Source organism: Cyprinus carpio, chromosome B8 (assembly GCF_018340385.1).
Source record: "Cyprinus carpio isolate SPL01 chromosome B8, ASM1834038v1, whole genome shotgun sequence".
NCBI lineage: Eukaryota > Metazoa > Chordata > Actinopteri > Cypriniformes > Cyprinidae > Cyprinus > Cyprinus carpio.
In genome coordinates this window covers 3,095,886-3,107,551 of record NC_056604.1, presented here as the reverse complement: position 1 = coordinate 3,107,551, position 11,666 = coordinate 3,095,886, and the positions used below count along the sequence as shown (strand labels likewise).

At 38.4% G+C, this 11,666-nt stretch overlaps 1 protein-coding gene across 3 annotated transcripts; it reads right to left on the bottom strand.

Annotated features, from left to right (window-relative positions):
• Positions 1-1,602: 1,602 nt before the first annotated feature.
• On the bottom strand, positions 1,603-10,840 carry LOC109109744 (LIM homeobox 2b). Of its 3 annotated transcripts, none has more exons than XM_042729237.1 (5): positions 9,827-10,840; positions 8,289-8,491; positions 6,766-7,133; positions 3,778-3,983; positions 1,603-2,908 (listed from the first exon to the last, which is right to left on the bottom strand). In XM_042729237.1, exons 1-5 carry the CDS (start codon positions 10,037-10,039, stop codon positions 2,618-2,620), a joined length of 1,281 nt encoding a protein of 426 aa, XP_042585171.1. In that variant the 5' UTR covers positions 10,040-10,840; the 3' UTR covers positions 1,603-2,617. The 3 variants fall into 3 exon arrangements, with proteins under 3 accessions (XP_042585171.1, XP_042585169.1, XP_042585172.1); XM_042729235.1 differs by having other exon boundaries at positions 6,766-7,136; positions 9,827-10,839; XM_042729238.1 differs by having other exon boundaries at positions 6,766-7,136; positions 10,234-10,839.
• Between the last annotated feature and the right edge of the window lie 826 nt (positions 10,841-11,666).

Below are 11,666 nucleotides of genomic sequence, written 5' to 3'. Positions count from 1 at the left end.
TTGCTACATAGCACGCGTCACAAACATCCAAACCGATGTGATGATCCTCAGATTCTGCACAGTCAGAAATTAGGTAATAATATTCCATATTAAACTTTATTGGACCAACGTTTTCCAAAAAGCTGTAGTGTGTTTTAAATAGCAGGCTCTCTCTCCATTAAAGCCTTCGTCGTGTGGCTTTAGTGGGAATGCACTGTACATCTGGGCACCACATTGGCTTCCACGGTGGCTGGCTGGCTGGCTTTGGCATTCATCGTAAGCCCATTACAACCCCAGTCTGCCAGGCCTCCAGGAGCCCGAGCAGCGGGCTGCACGCCAGACAACAAACCACGGCGAGAGAAACCCGAGACGCCCAGAGCCACTGACCTAATGTTCATCCAGACAAGGCCAAGGCCTAGTTCACACTGAGAAGCATCGCGTGTCGAGACGGACGTGTTGATGTGTGTGAAAACAGGAGTTTCTGCTTCCGCTCAGCGGATGTCTGCGAGGGCCAAATATGCAGGTATGATGACTGGGCAACCATATATTTCACATGGGCTGTAATAAACTTGCATTCCAAATGCTCTACCGTTCAACCGTTTACAAATAATTATCATAATGAATTCCAGTGCAGGTTCTGTACTCTACTAGTCACTAGAGGTTTTCAGCTCAGAAATAACACACACACACACGGTGTACAAGGACACTAACAAAAAAGCAACAACCCAAGAACAGAACACATTAAAGCATTAGCATTTCTGTGCATTTCTTGTCATTTAATCCATAGAAATTCATTAAATGTGTTATTTTTATTTTCTCAGTTTTGATGTAGCCTATAGAAGATTGTTAAGGTTGCTCTATAATAATTAATCAAAGATATTTTCCTATTATCCCAGTTTTTTCCTGTGATTAGGCCAAATGTGGTTCTGATTACAGGACCCAGAGGAACTTGGTTTCAGCGTGGTTTCTCTCTGATCATAAAGCTGCCAAAACCATAGCTTAGAAAGAAATGTGGTTTGGGTTGGTTGTGTTAGTTATTTCTATAATTTGCCCTAATCTGAGAGGGGTTTTTATTTAATTCTATTTTAAAACAATTAGAAAGAATTTGATTGAACACTGCAAAATACAGTCTGAAAGACTGGTGTTTCACATTTGAACATGTTTTTGCAAAGCATGCATTATAAAATGCATCATAATCCCTTAAAATACATATGATTCATGAACATTAATGTGTGTGTGTGTGTGTGTGTGTGTGTGTGTGTGTGTGTGTGTGTGTGTGTGTAGTATTATATTTGTATATTATTTATATAAATATTTTACATATTTTATGAATAATATCTAATTTAAATATTGACAACAACCTGGATTTATTTCTTTATTTAATTGAAATGCAACCATGTAGTGTGTGTGACAAGATGTGTATTAACAAATCGCACCAAACTGCATTTGGTTTTGAGATTCTCAGTTATAAATTACCATGACAACTAGCAACATCTTAATGTATTAATGTCCAGTTAGAATGCGTTTTTGTCTTTAAGCTCTAGATTTGTGTTAACGCTGTTTGCATTGCTCTTCTGTAAAATGCTTTGAAACTGGTGAAATAATGAGGCCCACCAAAAAAAATCGTGATTCATTTTTTTTTATATGTTTTTTTTTACAGAACTGAAGATTTACATCAAAGGGGATACTGCAGGAAGTGGACTCGAAATTTCTCAATAATCTGTCAAAACTGTACAGCATTTCAACAAGCAGCCTCTGGTTACCATGGAAACATTTACCCTGTCTCCAACACTGTCACATCTTAATGGTTGAGAAAAAAAATATCAGCTAACCGAATGAGGAACAAATAAAAGTGTTTCATTCCATAAATCAGTGTTTGTTTGTGATGCGCTCCTCCAATCAAGGTATATCTTTGTACAAACTCTCCACGGCCGTTTTCTCTCCCAGTGCATGAAACGTGTTCTCGGGTTTCATATGTACTGCTATCATATCCAGTGATTTCTGAGTGAGGTAATATGTTGGAATGAGAGTATATGATCAGCTCTTCCTCATGTGTGTGTGTTTGTGCACGTGTGATTTACTCAACCATTTTCATCATCCAACAAATGAAAGTACAAATTTTCTGATGTAGTTCGTTTAGCTTCGCTAAAGGGGCTTCAGTGACTACACTGCAGGATAAGGCACGTGACAGTCAGGCTAGATTACACTGTAATAATTCACATTATAATCCAGTTTCCTCACACTGACTCCTGTGCGTGAACATAAATAAGAGGTTGACGAACAAATGCATTTCCCAGCTCAGTCTCTCTCTGTAAACACGGCTGGGAGAAAACATGAAGAAAAATGCATATCACTCTCTTATCAACAGATCCTTCAGCAAAACGTGAGTCTGCCCCAAAATGCAATACTCTAAACAAAGAGTTTCTCTTTCACGTCTCGTTTTTTAGTCTCTTGAATTGAATTGGCCACGTTTGTAAAGTTCCTGGCCTTTACAAAAATGCCCAGGTAGATCGGTTTACGTTTCAGACAGATGTAGTTTGAGAACGACTAGCATGATCAGCGATGCTCACGCTTTATCTCTGATTTAGGTGGCTCCATGAATGGAGGAAGCAGATGAAGGTGCTGAGCAATCTGAGCATCAGAAGAGGCTGGTTAAGGTGCCCTGCGATGGACTCCGGCATTCGTGAATGTCCAGGCTGCCCGGGACGGAGGTCAGTACGGAGGTGACGGTGGGCATTGTGGGGTTGGTCAGGTCTGTGAGGGTCGTGGGAGTGCTGGAGGGGCTCATGGAGGCATTGGAAATCTCCGAGGCCGGTCCGGATGGCGTTCCTCCAGGCAGGGTCGACCCGTCCGAGGCCTTGTCCACACCTGTGTTCTCCTGACGCAGGAGGTTTCGTCTGAACTTGGCCCGAGCATTCTGAAACCAGACCTAAGAACCGATATGCCAGATGTTATAAATAAACCACTGACGACAAAACCATGCTTTGCTCAGGGGAAGAACGTTCATCTCATCAAAGCTGAATGGCGGCTTTGAGATTTTATTTTTACTTGAATATCTCAGATTTTACTTTCAGTTTGTCTCCTGGTTGTTTTGCCACAGCAACTGCATTTTGTTTTAATTTTTATATATATATATATTTTTTCTGGTTTCAGTGATAACTGACAAAAGTTTATTTTATTTCCAGACATGCTCTAACAACTTGTGTTTTATTTGTGCATGGAATTAACAAATTCATATCATTCCACTGAGGAGACCAGGCTTGTGAATTACATTTGATTCATTCCTCCAGTCATTTTTTTTCATTTTGTGAAGGAATGTGCTGTTTTTGACAGTGTTTTACTTAATACGTATATTGGGCTAAATTATATTAAGTACAACTTTATTTGCATACATACAGTACACTCACCTAAAGCGATGTATACCCAACTGCTTGAATATTACTGTCTCAAAATGTAACTGTAATATCACTTAGGTCCATTAAATATACAAATATGTCTTATTTTATCTGCATACATAGCAAATCTTATCTGCTTGATTGCTTGTATTGTTGCAAAATGTAACTATATTATTGTCCATCTCTAATCTGCTAAATGCAACTATAATGCATGAAGATATTATAAACATTATGCTTTTCTGTAAAGCTGATCTGAAACAATGTGTATTGTGAAAGGTGCTGTACAAACAAATTTTACTAATATTAAACCAAAGGCTTTCATGGTCAGTATGCTATTATCTCAAAGCTAAAATGACTTGCAAAGAGAGAAAACGATTAGTCTAAACGAAGGGAGTTTTCTGACCTGCAGGACGCGCTTGGTGAGGCCTGTTTTCTGGGCCAGCTGTTTCAGGTCCTTGGCATCAGGATTGTGGTTGATGGCAAAATATGACTTCATGGTCCTCAGCTGATGGTGTTTAAATGACGTTCTCATGCGCTTGGTCTTCTGGCTGCTGCTGTACTGCGAGTCTCTGTCCATTGGATCACCGTCATTCTCGTTGCAGCTCAATGCTGAATCCAAAAACGCAAACTATATTAGCTGTGTTGCTGTTATTGATCCCAAAATGAGTGCATACATTTCAAAAGCTTAAAACTAAGCATGCAAATGACATTTTCCATAATGCTAAACTTATATAGTGTAGAACTGCAGTTCTAGTTTGAATAAATGCAGAAAGCTGAAACTCAACAATAAATGCATGAGATGCAATAACAGAACGATCAGACGCTGTGATGAGAATGATGAGGCGCCTCTCAGATTCTTTTGTTTCTTTGATTGCACTCCAACATTGTGTTTAGTCGCGGATTTGTCTACATAAAGGAGCCACAGCACCATCATGTTGCTGTGTTTGCAACTTACTGCATGCATAATAATCTGCATTATGTTGTAGTCTTACATCATGCTCTTTTGGTATTTTCTAAAAAACAATCTGATTCTAAATGCAATAGACATGTTTTGAAAGCATGCAAGTCTGCATCATGCTTTTTATTTCATTTTTTAAAAATCTGAGTGGTTTTACCCATTTTTACAGCAACCCCACCCCCCACATATGGCCATATCTTCGTATCTGTTTTTATGGTGTCTTGTGTAGGATTTGATTGTGAAAAGCCCACACTATCTGTCTTGGACACAAGTGTTTAGGAGATAGGCCTGTCTGAATGTGTCAGAAATGTATTTTCGCCAGTTTCAAATTCTTGGCAGAAGTTTATGTGTTGCTAGACGCATGACAGTTCAGAATTATGTTTTCTCTGACAACTACAAATATTAGTCATTGAAAAATGGTCTGATCAACACTTCAGATAATTAACCTTGAATGCTTTACAACGCTGCACATGCTGAACAAATGTTTACTCTTGATATAAATATGGCCATTGAGAAATTCTGTTACTTTCCCTACAGTGATGCACGTCAAGAGCAGTTATCTTCACTGAACACAGAAATATTTATGTGCACATGGTTACTGTAGTATTGCAATGATGAACTGCTTCTTTATTGTACTCGTTTTTCAGGTTTTGATCTCGCTGTGCTTGTGTTCGTGCTGTTGTTTAAAGTCTGAGCTGATGGGGGCAGCAATGATCTGACTGTGTCTGACTCTCAGAGAGCAGAGAAACACCAAAGTTCACTCGCTCTAGTTAACTCGTGTTTTTGTCAAACGGTTGATCTGATTTCAAAAAGTTTCTTTTTTGCCATTTTAAGGTCGTGTAAATTTAACAGTTCTTCAGAAGCCGGTTAGTCCACCAAACAAGACCGCAATTGTTGTGATACATTTGCCAACTTCAATTAACGATCCCAAGACAAGAGGATTTACAAAAGCAACCAAACAATGTGAGTTTAAAGTGATAAAAAAGCATCGTATTTACACATTTTACAGTGGAAATATAGCTTGGAGATATAATAAAAACTCGTGATAAACTTGTATTTTATAGTTATAGTCTTAATCTGACTCAAACTATTTCAGTATGTGCATCCTGTGTTCATTTTTTATTAATTTTTTTATTTTTTTATTATTATTATTTTTTTTAGAAAAAGGTTTTATTTATTCATTTCGCTTTCGCTCAGTTTATCTGAAATTAAATCCTGGAACCAAAGAAAATTATGAATATTCGTGAAGAGATGGTTCGTAGATTATATCGTCTTATTTGATTTAAATGTTTTTTTTTTTTTTTTTTTTTACCCAATAGGCTAATATGCTTTGTTTGGACGCATGCATAACATATTTTTTTAGAGCAAAAAGCATAGTAAATTAATTCGTCTGAATTTGCCAGGAAAAGCTTAAGTTTTTCCCTTTTTCTTTCTTTCTTTCTTTCTTTCTTTCTTTCTTTCTTTCACTTGTGTTTAATCTTCAGGAGGTCTCGACTAGCATCTAAGCCATTTTCCACTTGTCAGTCTCTGTAGTCGTCATCATTCCTCTGTTTGGTCCTCAAGCAGGGGCCCAAATGCCCCGCTGAGGGGCCCGAAATGCCCGAGCGAACAAGTCACGTTGTTCCAAATTGTTCAAGTGCTTTAGTAGAAATCTGTGATGTGTGTCGATTGTCTTTAAAAAAGTGGCGCATTTTTGTCGTTTTCCGAGTCTGAAAGAGTAAACCTACTTCTCTCGTTTTTTGGAAGAAATATTTTTAACAATTTTGTAAATACGAAATGTTTAATACAGTAGCTATTATGATATAAAGTAAAGAATTGCGCTCTTTAACAAAACAATCATCACATATGCTATGCTTTATGAACTTTAGATGTCTCAAACGAATTGGAATGTAAATGTATTTTGAATGTATAAAAGGAAATTAAATATTGAAATATTATTCAAACAAATAAATATTATTCAAATGGCTTTTTTAAATGTTCCCCGCACTTTTACAGCTTTATGTTCGCTTTTTTCCTATTAGAAAAGTTTATTTTTTGCATGTGTACTTTCAATTAATTAAAAATACAAGCATGTTTATAAAAGTCGTACTTTATTATTCAAAATAGTGGCGGCTAACAGTATTGTTTAAGCGAAATTTCACCTAACGTTTTCTTAAATTCATCAGACTTGTTTTCATCTTGCTCTGAAACGATTTTGCTGGGTAGGCCAATTCAGTGCCGCCCAAAAAGTTCCGTAAACCTGGAAATTCACCGAAATCGCAGGAAACTATTAGGCAAATATAACTACGCGCTGTTAAAAACGTGTTCAGATGGGAAATAATGCGTACAACTCGTTCAAAAATTTAAATGAATGATGGAAGAATAATGTTTATTAAAAAATCAATCAAACGAGCAGTAAACCAGCAACAACAACAAGTTGAGCGATGGTCTCACCTGCATTATAAGCCGCCAAGTCCGCTCCGGGCCCAGAGCTCTTCCTCTTTCGGGGCCGGCCCTTCTGCACCGTGTTCACGCCGTTATAATAAGACAGTCCTAGAGGGCCCGTGCTGCCCAGTCCTTTATTAGGCGCTACATCCGTGTGATTGAAATGCGTGGGGAAGTCTCCCTGGATGAGCGTTTCAAAGTGTAGCCTGCAGTACACCAGACTGTCTTTCATGCCGAAGTGGTCCCCAGTCGTCAGCATTTTGTTGCAAGTCGTGCAGGTGAAACAGTTCAAGTGGTACACCAAATCCCTGGCCCTCATGACCATTTCCGAGGCCGAGATCCCGAGGTGGCACCGGGCACATCTCTGCACCGAAAACCTTCTGCGGGAGAATAGAGCAGCTGTGACCTTTTAGCATACTTCAACCAAAAGGTGGGCCCACCACTCATGAGCCTTACATTAAATGTGCTGCTTCTCATAATAACCTTTGGATAAATTATAACATTACAGCTACATTTTTTATCTGGCCCTATGTGCACATGCTGAATTAAAATAATGCCTTAAACAACAGGATGCGTGAACAAAATAGTCAACTCGTGCAGTGGAATCTATTCTTGCCAATAATTACGTCTCGAATAATTACTAAATCGCTTACAATTGAGATTGACGTGAGCTGCAGCTTCATGTGAATGTAGAAACGGGTAAAGCCTTCACTTATATGATTATCTTAATAGGCCTCTCGCCTCCCTCAGATTATTAAATTGTACAATGACATACAGAATCAGTGCAGTCAGCTCAGTATCGTCCAAATATCACACACTAAGGTTTTGCTGCTTACTTTTTTTCTCAGTACTGAAATGTTGTATTTCATGCAAAGTAAGATTAAGTAACCTAAATCGTTTCTGGATTATTTAGTTTTATAATGACGTTCAAAATCATTTCGCACTGCAGTATACAGAGACGACTTAGGCATGTTGCTACATGATTTGTTTCTTTAACTGTTACGAGAATAGAGTAAAATCGTTGAGCAGGTTAAGTAGTTTCTGGATTATTGTAATTGTTAAGGTATTTATTAAATTGCATCATGATGGCTTCACAATACTTAGACAAAAAAAATTAAATTTTTCTATAGAATGTTTAGTTAAATTAAACAAAAACGTTACATTTTAGGCAAAAATTATGCCTTGAATAATTTTAGTAGTTTCTGTATTAATTAAAGTAGGCTATTATTAGTCTGATTATTAAAATGTACAACTACGTTTTCAAAGACATCAAAAGAAAAAAACAATTATCTTACATTTTGGCTTTTTTTCTCTCTCTCTCTCTTTTATACAAGCAATGAAAATTAGTTACGTCGTTTCTGCATTATTAAAGTGCATAATGACGAAACCACACCAAAATACAATCTACAGACAAAAAGCACGCTTTGGCGACAGGTTTGCATTTTTATTATTTATCCACAATCGAAAATGTCACTCCATACGAAGGTAATGCCGTAAGATCGTGCAACCTTTGAGTAAACGAGTTTGCTCACCTGTAATAGTCTTCTTTGCAGTAAATGCTTCCGTCTTTGCTGAAGCAGGTGAGTTCAGACTCCAGGTTGAGTTTACACTCGCAGCACTTCAGACAGCGCATGTGCCACTGCTTGTCCACGGCGAGCAGGTAATAGCGGTCAGAGATCTTCCCTCCGCAGCCCGCGCACAGAGCCACCCGGTCCCCGCTGATCGAAGGCATGTTCTGCACAAACACAGGCGAACAGCGCGCTCATTAAAGGCAGGAACTCAAAGCCCAGTTTCATTCAAATACTCTATCTCTACACCATTATCTGTAGTGTTATACAAATGAATATTTCCAATGGCAGATTAGTAACCCATAAAATACGCAACTCGTATTTAAAGTACCTGGTTTCAGTGGTTTCTAGTGGAAACACTATTTTACGCATTTGCTGATGAAAATGTCCAAAGAATCAGGCATTAGGCTACTAGCGTTCACTTCTGTAGAGAATGGGAGGGGCGTGATATTGAGAAGATAAATACAGAAGTGTATTCAGTGAGTGAGTGTACTCTGATTTGTATTTAATATTTCCCGTGACAACGGAATGCCACGAATGATAAGAAAATATCCGCAAGAAAAGATTCTATTATGCATGCCTCCATTCACGGGTTTTTTTTTTTTTTTTAACAAAGGCACAGTTTGAAAAATGCGATACATATACACGCAAATTATTCAAATGCTGAGCTTGTTTTATTGTGTTTACGTTCGGCGTGTTGTGTGGCATTAGATACACTACAGAGCAAACACACTCGTAATATATGTAGGCTATACACACAGACAATTGTGTAAGAATAAAATGTCGTTTTATTCTTTAGCATTTCTTTATTTGTAATTTTGGAATTTTTATCGTGTAAGTTTTAAGATGCAGTGTTAAAAATGTCAAAACAGTTTTAAGGGTGCATTACTGCTCAAAAAATATTGTAATGGATTTAACGTAAGGTTCTGCATTGTCTGTTTTGCTGTTGTTAATCACAGATATTATAGCCCAAAACAATGCCAGTATATTTTAGTTGGATCACAACATCTGCTAATGTTTTTAATCGTAATTATATCACTCGTATATATTATGAAAAAAAATAAAGTATTATTTTCGCGTCACTTAAAGTTTAGCAGCACTGCATAAGCGTTTGTAAAATAATTCGAATTTCTTTCAAGTATATCATTATATGTACAAAACCGAATCTGGATTTTCTTGCTCGCTAATTGCTTATTGTTTCACCACTTTATCGAACAACCACACTTTTACAGTCGAAATTTAATTGGACTACAGGCCATTTAAAATTGATACCGTATCATAACTTTCTACTATATTTGCATTCCACCCTTGACAAAGGGTTTACACGCAATGCATTGAAGACGAGGCCTGTAATTTTGGCTTCGCAGAAGTTTGTTTAAATGGACAAAATCGAAATCACATCGTTGGGCCTCTATTGCGCTGTTGGAATAACGGTTCAGTTAACATAGGCTGTTAGGATTTCCAAGCAAGCGCCTGGAGCGAGAGGCATGGCTTTCTCCTACCGTCTCTGTTTCCCCCATATCTATGGCCGAGCTGATAGTCGCCGAATCGCTCTTTCCTCTCCGCTCCATTTCTTCCATAACACCATGCATCTCGCCTCCAGGCAGACCGTGGAAAAGCATCGTTGCCGCAGATGAGACCGAATAGCACGTGTTTCCGTCAGGTCTGCAACCCAAGATTTCCGTGAGACGCACTTCTAGCCCTGTGCAGTTCATATGACCTCTCTGGCTCTCATTAAATAATTCCCGTTTGGAGGATCTGATCGGTCTAAACGGTGTTCGTTTATCAGAAATGTCAACTCCGTATTCTGATAGATTCTTTTAAATGCATCGAAGTGCAGATCGCAAAACATGCACCCAGTACAGATCGGTTTAGCCTAAGAGAGCATTCCGGAGCTTTGAGGACATACCAGCTACTGAAGCCCCTCTACATGTGTGACACTGGACCCTCCTATTTCTTCGTGAGTAACTTTCAGTTACCACATTTTGGACATGCATTTGTCAGTGTAAGATTTCAGTTTTCCTTTCTTGTCTTTTCAGAAATCAGTTTTGGAGCATGACTGCTGCCGGTCATTACACACGCGCGCGCGCAAAATAAAATAAAAAATAAAAAATAAATAAAAAATCCGTTATTGCATCGCCGAAGAATAAAAAAAATATAATCCCGATATGCCTGTGAGGAACGACTACAATGACGATTCAGATTCTGCAAGTGGTTATATCTTCATCCACGTCTCTTCACCTCCTCCACGACAGTTTGTCATCACACGCACACCAAAAATGTCCAATTTCAGTACAGGCTTCAGCTTGGGTAAAATCAACTCAAAGGTTTGTTCTAACAAATGAGGTGGTTGTCCTGTCATATACAGCATTAGCTGTTGTTGTTCGTCCCGCATGCAGTAGGATCAGCATGTAAGCAACTGAGAAGGAGGAGGAGTTGAGGACACTTTTGGTTTGTATAATCCAGTGAAGACAGTGAGGTTCCCTGCGCTCTTCCCTCTCCAAACGTGAGCAAACCCAACGCGCCTTTTCTACCGGGACTTTGACGTCACGCCGTTCCGTTCTTGATTATTGGCTGTTCGAACTCTTGATATACGCACTGTATCGAATTGTTGCAGGGATTTTAATGTCAGCTGGACCGAAATTTGATTGTAACTCAAGACTTTCTGAAAATACGTTTTTTCGACCGATGATTTATATTCAATTACTTTTTTATAGACCAGTTTAATGCGTTAGAAAGCTTAAGTAATTAGATTTAGTGAGCATCGTCTTTAATATGAGCGACTTGCAGTGAGATATAAACTTAGCGTCTTCGTCCAAAGTGAGAAGTGAATCGCTCCGATTTGTGACTTGATTTCATTAATTCCATAAGCCTATTCTTTAATATGGAACTGTAAGTCGATGTCTCATGCCATGCAGTGCTTAATGTGAAAATAATAATTTCTCTTTTTTTAGCATTAGCTCAAACGTATTGGTTTTTGGATTGATCTGCTGTACTAGACAAACCTCCTCGGTGTTATAGAGCACCGGCCCCCGACGGATCCCCGCGACTGCTTTACACAAAAGGATCCAGAAGAACGGAATAGTCTCTTCCCTACTGACAGCATTGAATGTACAATCTGTGTGAAGTCCAATTAACGTCAATGTCACAGTGAATTCGGCTGTTTCATCTCTCTAACCTGCTTTTTTTTAAACACCTCTATATTGTATTGTTCTTCCAAACGTTGGGAAGATGCGATACTAATCTCTTTCATGTGCGTGGTTTTCTTCACATTAATATTTTTTACATATTATCTCAATGATGTGAGTGTTTGGAAACATATTGTAGCCTCATATGGACTGC

Bases quoted from the DNA above. Each gene is read 5' to 3' on its own strand.
- LOC109109744 (XM_042729235.1), bottom strand. From the start codon at position 10,039: ATGAACTGCACAGGGCTAGAAGTGCGTCTCACGGAAATCTTGGGTTGC. The intron at 3,984-6,765 runs GTGAGACCATCG...TTTTGGATTCAG, and splicing joins CTTGGCGGCTTATAATGCAG to CATTGAGCTGCAACGAGAAT. The intron at 2,909-3,777 runs GTCAGAAAACTC...ATCGGTTCTTAG, and splicing joins TCACCAAGCGCGTCCTGCAG to GTCTGGTTTCAGAATGCTCG.